Source organism: Sciurus vulgaris, assembly GCF_902686455.1.
Source record: "Sciurus vulgaris genome assembly, chromosome: 12".
In the NCBI taxonomy this organism is placed as follows: domain Eukaryota; kingdom Metazoa; phylum Chordata; class Mammalia; order Rodentia; family Sciuridae; genus Sciurus; species Sciurus vulgaris.
This window is the reverse complement of record NC_136473.1, coordinates 46,311,367-46,321,875: the sequence shown is the minus strand read 5'-3', so window position 1 is coordinate 46,321,875 and position 10,509 is coordinate 46,311,367. Positions and strand designations below refer to the sequence as shown.

Genomic DNA, 10,509 nt, shown 5'->3' with positions numbered 1-10,509 from the left:
TTCTGTTAATGGATGTACTTGCTGGTAATATAATGAGAACTGAGGCAAGATTCAATTCATACACTAATGTGGAAAGCAGGTTCCAGTCCCAACTTTCTAAATCAAAGTTCTCAGGTACACTCCCCATTTCCTGCCACCTTGTGGCCTACTTGTATGAGAATTTGGGAAAAGGTTTGAGTAGGGAGGTGACTTTTAAAATTAATAGAATATGTGTTCTAATTTCGATTTGTTACTAATCGACTGGGGGACTCTGTATATAACTATAAGTATGTATGTTTAGTTGCCAAGAAGAAAGTACTTCCACACAATAAATGAAAGCCTGATGAGTCCCATGGGTGAATCTACTGGAAGTGTACTTCCTTTATTTATTTTTTGCATGTTGAAACAAGGTCTTGCTAAGTTACCGAAGATCTCACTATGTTTCCAGGCTGCCTTTGAACTTGCAATTTTCCTGCCTCGTTCTCTCCAGTCACTGGAATTATAGGTGTGGGCACCATGTCTGGCTCTTTCCCCATTTTGAAGATGAGATAAACTAAGGCATGAAGACGTTGAACACAGTAATTGGCTACCAGATGTGTGCTGGTAGAGCGCAGACCCAGAAGACAAACCCAGCCAGCTCGAGGTATTGTCATTGCTAAGAAAAGGCTCCAAAGAAAAAAATGGAAGGAGTTTGTCAACTCTCAGAAGCACTCTGTGAACTTTCCTCCTCTATTTAAGTAAGTCTTTTTCCTGTTTTGCTTTGTTTGTTTGCTTGTTTATTTTTGAAGTACAGGTCTTTCAGTTCCTTTCAGCACCTTCTCTGTACTTAAAGAACCATAGGTGGAGAGATTAACCAGGAACAATTCTGGCATTCACACTTGAGGCTGGGAAGTAAATGGTCACCTTCAACTGATTACTGGAGGTTCAAGGAGCTCTCAGGAAGGAAGTGGATGAAAGTCTTTATAATTTACAGATCTTTTGGTAATTATTTTTCTTTTCTTTTCTGAACATTTGAAGTTTACAAAATTGAAAGTTTGACATGGTAGTGAATCCTTTCGCAGAATTCCAAATACTTTCCTAAGATTTAAAAGAGTACAAGTTGGGAAATACCTAGAAAACTGAGATATCCCAATTTTCTAACAGATTTGGAGAGTGTTTTCTGTTGATTTATTGTTTAGTTGCTAGTATTTAGAAGTCATGTCATTGTCTTTCCTTATATTACCTAAACATCCTGGTAATGGCTGCACTTACTGATATTATAATGTGAACGGAGGCAAGATTAAATTTGTACAGCGATGTGAGGAGCAGGTTCCAGTCTCAGCTCTAAATCAAAGCTTCTTGGGTCATTTCTTGCCACTTGGTGGACTACTTATATGTTGATGTTGAAAATACGGGAAAAGGTTTAAGTAGGGAGGTAACTTTTAAAATTAATAGGATTTGTATTCTAATTTTGATTTGTCACTAACTGGCTGAGGGACTTAATATCTCTGAGTCTCTGTTTTGTCCACTGCCAAATAAATAAATAGATAACATTTCTTTTTTATATACTGTGAGCCTAAAATTATGGTGAGAATTTTTGATAATTTTAATCATCAGCAACTCTTTGTTTTGATCATATCAGCTATGTGGCTTCGAACCTGTTTTTCTTTTTATTTATTTTTCCTTTTATTTCTTGTGGTCTTCTTTAACCTTCTGTTCTTTTCTAATAGGAGTCAGAGTAGTCAATACAGTAATTCATTTAAAAAATTAATCTGGTGACTCCTCTGAGTGCACTAGGCTGATTGGAGGTTTTATACTCAAACAGGAATTGAAGTCAGCATTGGCTCAACTAGTTGCTGAAACCAGCAATTTTGAACCATCTCCTCACAGCATGGAGAGAAGAGACCCAGCTGGGAGAACCAGGTGAGTTACTCCTTTTGCCACTTGGCTCTTTCCCCCTTCTAGGTGCCCTGGTATCCTGGCTGGGGGACTTAGTATTTCTGGGTGTCAGTTTTGTCAACTGTCAAATAAGTAATATTAGATACCAGGTTTGGTGGCATATACCTATAATCCTATCAACTTGGGAGGCTGAAGCAGGAGGATCCCAAGTTCAAGACCAACTTGGGAAACTTAAAGAGACCCTCAGCAACTTAGCAAGACATTGTCTCAAAATAAAAATAAAAAGGACTGGGGATATACTCTGTGGTAAAGTGCTCCTGAATTCCACCCCAGTTAAAAATTTAAAAAAGCAATAATCGACATTATTTTTCTTCTAATGTGTGCCTAAAATCATGGTGAGCAGTTTTGATACTTTTAATCATTATAACTAACTTGTAAAGAAGACTTTATCGTTATCCTTATTTTGAGGACATTGTGAATTTAAAGCACCTGAATACTGTGCCTAGAGTCACATAGTAAGGGATGTAGCTTGGATTTGAAACTGAGTTTCTTCTGCAGTCTTTGTCACTATCTTGTACTAGTGAATTAAATAATGTTTCTGGTCACTCTCAACTCTAAAGTTTTAGAATTCCCATTATTCAAATAAAAAACAAAGAGGGAATAAATCAATAAATAGAAGACAAGTTCAGTTTTTGTTGGTTTTTGATTCTTTCTCTAAGGTGCAGAGAAGGTTCGGTGGGTATGCCTATAGGCAAGAACCCCAGGCCACAGCAGCTCTGCCGAGCGTCCCTGCTCAGCAGCAATGGGCAGGATCCTGGCCTCCGTTATAACCTCTCCTGAGGTCTTACCTATGGATTCACCTGCAGAGTAGGTGTCCTGTCCAATGCTTTCTGAGGACTACCTGAAATTGGCACTGATTTAAATAAGTGAAAGGTCACTCCTGTCCCACGGCCAACCAGAGAAAGACAGTTTACCTTGAAAATGATCAAAGGCTCTGCAGCCTAGTTTGCATTCCTAATTTTGTATTCTTTTTCTTAAAGCCCGCCCTGACTCTTGCAAAGTACATATGCCTCAGGCACTGCAAAACCTATACTTTACTCCTGTCCCAACACATGTTTTGTGCACTAGAACCCAAATAATTTAAATAGTGTGAAGTAAGGCTTCTTGACCTCAAAGAATATGGTATCTTTTCAAGATATGGTATAATTTTAGATAAACGTTGTTGAGAAAAATTATCTCTACTTTCTTGTTGTTGTTCTGGGAATTGAACCTGGGGCTCTCTACCACTAAGCCACATCCCCAGCCTCTTATTTTTATTTATTTATTTATTTTTTGGTATGGGAATTGAACTCAAGAGCACTTAACCACTGAGCCACATCCCCACCCCTTTTTTGTATTTTTTTTAGGGTCAGGGTCTAAGGTAGTCGCTGAGGGTCTCACTAAGTTGCTGAGGCTGACCTCAGACTTGTGATCCTCCTTCCTTAGCCTCCCATCTCTGGGATTAAAGAGATTCTCTAGACTCTTCAATACACTGAAAAAAATGAGGTTCATATAAGTCTCTCCTTTGCCCAAAGTCATGGTAGACTTTACAGAGTGTTTTGTACTCCTTGAAAAAGTGACTTCAGTATTTTTCAAGTACATGACAGACCCCTACGAAATTCTCATTTAGGACTGAACCCTTACCAGTAAATTTGCTACAGATGGGCTTGGTAAGTGGGAACACAGCTTTCAGTACAAATGTTCTTCTTATTCAGAAGAAAAAGAATAACTTTAGTCCTTTTTGCTTTTATCTTTAGGCTAGCAATTATAATAGAAGTACTCAACTCTAAGACAAGGAGTTTTTCTTCACAAATTATTATTTTCCCTCCAAATGTTGTCACTTGTATAAATTTGTATAAAGTCTCATTTTTATGGGTGGTCTCTTATTTAATTATGAAGAACAAAGTCCTCTTTAGAGTCAACAATCTAACCTGGAAAGGTCTCAGTCTAAGTTTGTTTGGAATGTTTATTGAGATCAAATGACAAAACTGACATATTAAAAAAAAAAAAAAAGAAAAGAGGCACAACGAATTTAAAATCATTGCACTATGGTTTACGATCTCCCCTTGGGAAGATTATATATCTTTTGCAAGAAATGTAAGGTTGGTTTGAAACTTTATAGGAAAGGTTTAAATTGTGGGGAATACAAATATATTCATATAGAATGACTTTTTAGAAAGAAATTTTCCTAACATCAGATGATTGGGTACTCAAATCTTGAAATAAATTTTCCAGTGACCTTATAGGCAGATTCAAAATCATTTATTTATCCATCACTCAGAAGGGAGTAAAAATTGCATGCTCTAGAAAGCTTTTGGGTGATTTGAGAAATGTCTCTGGTGGGAATGAAGATCCTGAGTTTGAAGACACCCATGTACTATTTGGATAAAATCATTTCCTGATTTGTGAAAATGGCAATTTCAAAGTTGACATTTATACTACTTTCACTAGACATATGATATGTTTTTACTGTCATACATAGATATTTGACTATTTCACCCACATCCCTAAACGTTCATATATTCAAATTGTCAAATACAGACCATTAAAACCATTTTTGGCCTCTATAGAAAAAAAAATGGCATTCGCTTTATATTTGAAAATACTTTTCTTATAATTAACAAAGATTTCCACTAAAACATACCTAATTCAATTTGGAGAATTTAATCAATATTTGAAATGTTAAATATATTTGAATTTTCTTTCTAGGAATGAGAACATTTTCAACTGCTTATACCCAAAGCCTGATGCAATTTTTAAGCTGATTTGTTTTCCCTGGGCAGGAGGTGGCTCCACTCATTTTGCCAAATGGGGCCAAAACATTTATGATTCCCTGGAAGGTATGTTGATTTTTGTCATCATCTAAGCAATCTAAGGTCAGATGACATGCATGCATAGGAATTTGAGTTTGTTGAATTTCTTGGATCTGCAGATTATAATTCTTATGTAATTTGTAAAACTTCCAGTCATTATGCTTTCAAAAATGTCTTTTCTGCATCTCTCTTCCTGTCTTTCTCTATGCTGTACCACTTGATACTGCCCCACAGCTCCCTGAGATTCTGTACAATTTTAAAACCTCCTCTTCTCTCTGTTTCCATGTGAATTTACTGCCCTGCCTTCCTAGGGTCTTCTTTGTTGTTTGAGTTTTTTTCCCCAGCATTTCGAAATTTAAAAAAAATGCCTCTTCTCTTCAGTAATTTTCTGTTCTCAGTCTCCTAATCTGACATCCATGATTTAGGAAGGAGTCAAATGCCTTGAGGGGGAAGGAGCTGCATCTGGCTGCTCCTAGCAGTCTTTCCATCTTCATGTCTGGCTGCCTTTGCAGCATTGTGCTTCAATTTTTGTGTCTAATTATTCTGTGGGAATGTGGAAAGTTCTTCTGGCTTCTTGACTTCTTAGCCCTCAGATGGAGTTTTGAACTTGACCTCTACCGTAGTAAAGGGGCTAGAATAATTTCACTTCTCTAATGTCCTCTTTTCTCTTAAAATGTGCTCATTGCCTCAGCAATGCACTTTCAAACACATCTCTGTGTGTGTTTGTCTGTGTTTTTATTATTTTACTCCTTGTTTTCTTTCTTTTTTTTAAGGAGGGTTGATCTGCCCGTAATTTCAGATACTCTGGAGTCTGAGTCAGGAGGATTGAAAGTTTGAGACTAGTCTGAGCAATTTAGCAAAACCCTATTTCAAAATTAAAAATAAAAAAACCCAAATATTTACAAGTGCTGGGGGTGTAACTCAGTGGTAGAGTGCTCCTGGGTAAAACCCCCAGTAACTAATACACACACACAGGGTTGATCTGCAGCAAACTACTTTTTTTTTTTTTTTTTTTTACAAGTACTGCATATCATTTAACATTACTTCTTAATAGTCACAAAAAGAAAGGTGGCCATAAAGGGTAATATAACACATCAGAGTATATCACCTACCAGTCTTTTCAAACATTACTATTTTGGTATATGTCCTTCAGATTATTTTTTACTTTTGACTAAACAATTAATAATTATCTTTTAAATTTTCAATGTAATTTTTAAAGAAGAGTTTTAGATTTACAGAAAAGTTGCCAAGATGGTGTAGCGTTCTCACCCCACACCCAACTTCCCCGTTTCCTAACATCTTACACTGTTAAGGTGCATTTGTCCCAACATTGGTTCACGACTGTTAACTAAACTCCAGTTTATTCAGATTTTACTAGCTTTTCCTGAATGTTCTTTTTCTCAGATACTCCTTATCTTTGATGATAGCTCAGTTTCATATGTCTTTAGCCTTCTTTAGTCTGTGACAGTTTATTGGACTTCCCTTGTTTTGGATGACCTTGACTGTTTTGTGTGGTTCAGATCAGGCATTTTGAAGAATGTCTCTGAATTTGGACTTTCCTGATGTTCTCGTGATTAGACTACAGTTACGGCTTGCAGGTAAGAAAGCCTAGTGGTGATATTCTCATCATTGATATGGAGGACACATGCAGTTAACATGGCTCATTACATGTGAGAATAAGCTTGATCACCTGGTCAAAGTAGGGCCAGGTTTCTCCACTGTGAAGTTGCTTTCCCCGATTCTTTCCACAATCCTCAGAAGTAGGTCACTCCCAGGACAGTGAGTGAAGTGAGTCCCAGCTCCCCAAGGAGGGAATAACCACATTCAGCCTCAGGTGTGTTTAAGAAATGCCAAACTAAGTCATCTGAAGGTCCTCAGGTGTCCTTTCTCCAGTCTTTCTTTTCAGTTAGATGATTTATATAATGAAAGATGACCTGCTTTTCTTTGCTTAAGTTTTGCAAGTTAAATGAGATAATGAAATGGGAGAGGGGTTCTTTGCCATTATAAATCTGTGACTTGTCCAAAGTCACATGTGACATCTCTAAAAGCAAGGGAGTCTTATGAAACTATGTACTGACTCCTAAAGGGAGACATTTGAATCGTGTTCAATTCCTGAATAGCTTTCTTGTTATGGTTTGTTTGAAAGTCAGTTCTGTGAATTTAAATTAAAGTCATATTTCCCAATGTATGCCAATGGGCACATATAAAACTCCATATTATTGCATTTATTTATTTATTTATTTATTTACTTATTTATGGTACTGGAGATCTAACCCAGGGTCTCATACATGCTAGACAAGCACCCTAACACTAACATCCTTATTTTATTTTGAGAGAGGGTCTTGCTAAATTGCCAAGACTACTAGCCTCCAATTTGTTGTCCTCCTGCCTCAGCCTCTGAGTAGCTGAGATTAAGGTGTGTGCCATCACTTGGACCTGGTTTATAGCAATGTTTCTAGTGGCCACCCTTCCCCACAAACATACAATAACAATAGTAACAAGAAAAATCCCCGATAAAACATTAACACCCATTAATAGAAATTTAGTTAAATAAATCATGGAACATAGCCACTATTGGATATGCTGCCACTTTATTTATTTATTTATTTATTTATTTATTTATTTATTTATTTATTTATTTATTTTGGGGGTTCTGGGGATTGAACTCAGGGCCACTCAACCACTGAGCCACATTCCCAGATCTATTTTCTATTTTGTTTAGAGACAGGGTCTCACAGAGTTGCTTAGTGCCTTGCTTTTGCTGAGACTGGCTTTGAACTTGCGATCCTCCTGAGCCGCTGGGATTACTGGTGTGCACCACTGCTCCCTGCTATAATGCCACTTTAAAAAAATGAATGAAATCTGCATGTACAGGGAGGGACATGGTCTGTGTTACATGGGGAGAGCAAGTTGTCACATGGAGTCACGAGATGCTCCTATTTGTGCAACAGCTTAAAAGGATATACACACACATGTACACATGAATACAATGGAAATTTATATAAAGATGCAGAATGATGTGAAAGATACACAAAGATAGCAGAACATACCAAATTGGCAACAAGGGCTTCCTTTGTGGGAATAAACTAGGATTGTGGAAGGAGGTATAGCCTATCTTTAGTTTCAAGGATGTTTTATATGTATGTCACATACATGTTTATGTCAAAACAAAAATATGGTTTCTATAGTTCACTCTAAAGAAGTAATGAAAAGAGGGATTTACCCAGGTCCCAGCACTAGGCAGACTCGTGAGCCAGGATTGTTGTACAGGAGGCAAGGACTCACCTCCTAAGAGCTTACCAGCTGGTCCCCGTACACACTCAGGTACCTGCTAAGCCTCTTTCCCCTCAACATCGCATTTCATAGCAGTCCCTATATCTACATAATTCGTGATAAGGTCAGCTTCAAATTGCTGGTATTTTCCAATTTTTTCTAACTTAGGTATGATTGTTATAACTACTGCATAAAAAGAATGTGGAAGATTTCCTTCTTTTTCTGTGCTCTGGAGAATTCAAGTACCATTGATATTATGAGAGTTCTGAAGAATCATCTTATGAAATCAACTGGGTCTAATGCACTTTTGTGTGGGGATACTTCTTCAGCAACTGTACTCTATGAAAATTATTAATTTAAATTTTCTATATTTACTGGGGTTAGTTTTAGTAAATCATTTATTTTAAACATATGCAAATTTCATGTAAATTCCCAAATGTATTGCACAGAGTATTTCGAATATTCCTCTATGATTCATTACTCCTATTCTCTTGATTTCTGATGCATAAACTTATTTTTGTATTTATTATTTTCTCTGTACTAGATTTTTCCATGTAATTATTTTTCTATATTTATGAATTGAGCTATTTAGTTCACTTATTTTCCTTTTGGGCATGACTACTTAAAGCTGTGACTTTTCCTCCAATTATTACTTTAATTTTATCTCACAAATTCTGACACATAGTGAGTTTTTAACATCATTGAAAATATCCTATAGTTCATTTTGTGTTTTCTTATTGATCCCAGAGTTAACAGAAATGTTTTTGTAAAATTAGGCAGAGGGGCTTTTAAAAAAATGTGATGTTCATATTTCTTATTTAGAGTTGGATTACTGTTTCTCAGAGACTGATGTTAGTTTTATTTCTGCTCTGTGCAACTTACAGTGGTTTTCCCTGTGACCTTAAATATGATCAATTTTCATGAATGTTCCATGACGGCTAACTAGAGAAATGCATTCTCTAGTTTGGAGGGCAAAGCTCAGTACATACCTGTAAGATCTCCCTTATTGATTGTTTACTTTTTCTGTCTGCTTGACCTCTTTTGAACTGAGAGTAGCATGTGAACTCTCCCTTAATAGTGTGTTTCTCTCTTTTGCTTCTTGCATCTTCTGTGTTTTCTACTTATAAAAGTGACTGAGTGAAGACGTATAATAACTGTTGCATATTCTTTCTTTGGGAATCATGGCCTTTACAAAGCCTTGGTGATATCTGATGCTTTTGTTTTCAAATGCTACCTTGTCCAGTATTAAAATGCAACCCCTGCCTTCTTTTTGTTCCCATTTATGTCTTTATATAAATCTCTCATTTATATGTAGTATATCTCTCACCAGCCCTTCCAGAATCACAAGTCTCTTGCATAGAATTCGCTTTTTTGGTGTGTGGCAATCTAAACATCTTTTTCTTTGAATAGGTGAATTAAGCTCATTTACTTGTGTTGTTAAGAAGAGTCTCTGTCTTGTCATATTATTTTATGTAATATTTACCATGCATCTTTCACTGTGTGGGGGGACTATTTTACCTTTTATGTTTTTATTTTTTATATCTCTTATTGCTTAGGAATATTTGTAATTTTACCTCTAGCAGTTACCTTCATACTTCACATAATTTCCTTGGTCTTCATTTTCCTTAATTTAGACTGTTATTCTTTTTTAGGTTTAATTAAATGAATATCCTTAGAGATGCCATTTGTTGTGTATATGAAATCAATGAACTTATTCCTTTTTCCTTTATTCCTTCTCCTTTCATTAAAAAAGTTGTGCTATTTCTACTTTATCAGAGCATGTAACATATACATACTGTTTTACCAACCTCATTTCCTTTTTTTTTAATCTTTGACCACAGTTGAAAGTATCAACACTCCACCAGCCCTTTTGCCCTACTAGTCCTCTTGCCAATCTTCTCATAGTCTTCTTGAATGGATAAAGTGCATATTATACTATAGAGATTTGCAGACTTTTTTCTGCAAAGAATCTTGTTGTAAATATTTTCAGATTTGGAGGCTACACCACAGTCAGAACTATTCAGACTTGTCCTTGGCTCTCAGAAGCAGTCACAGACAATACATTCAATGGGTAGGGTTGTGTTCCAAAAAACTTTACAAAACAGGTGGCAGCTGGCGCTGACCAGTGGGCTGTAGATGATGGCTCCTGTTTCAGCCTCAGTCCCTATCCCCAGGACCTCTAGGACACTGCAAAACTTCATGTTGTATATTTTCTTGAGTTTCTTGGAAATTTTGTTTTACGGTTTTCTTGCTTCGTATTTTGTTAGCAAAAGTCTAATGCCATCCTGATTTGCTTTCCTTTATAAATGGCTTGGTGATTTGTCTGAGGGCTTCCTCTTTTTTTAACTTTCAAATTCTAACACCTTGATTATTATGGGTCAATTTTCTCAAGTATATCATGTGTTCTTTTAATACATAATTTCCTGACTTATTTCGGGGAAATTTGCATGGTTTAGAGTTTCAAATGTTAGTTTTTTTCTAGTGTTTTATTGAGGGTATCTGTTTATTCCCATGCTAGTATTTTCTC

The 10,509-nt window shown here is 36.3% G+C and overlaps 1 protein-coding gene across 2 annotated transcripts in view; it reads left to right on the top strand.

Moving 5' to 3' along the window:
• Positions 1–439: 439 nt before the first annotated feature.
• Positions 440–10,509, top strand: part of LOC306641126 (S-acyl fatty acid synthase thioesterase, medium chain-like) — a 39,233-nt gene continuing 29,163 nt past the window's right edge. Inside the window, exons 1-4 of one of the 2 annotated variants that reach the window (XM_079105975.1) lie at positions 440–622; positions 820–960; positions 1,784–1,881; positions 4,606–4,736. In XM_079105975.1, coding sequence (XP_078962101.1) covers positions 1,850–1,881; positions 4,606–4,736 — 163 coding nt within the window. In that variant the 5' untranslated portion in view covers positions 440–622; positions 820–960; positions 1,784–1,849. Of the gene's footprint in view, positions 717–811; positions 961–1,783; positions 1,882–4,605; positions 4,737–10,509 lie in introns of both variants that reach the window. The other variant, XM_079105974.1, reaches the window with a different exon arrangement.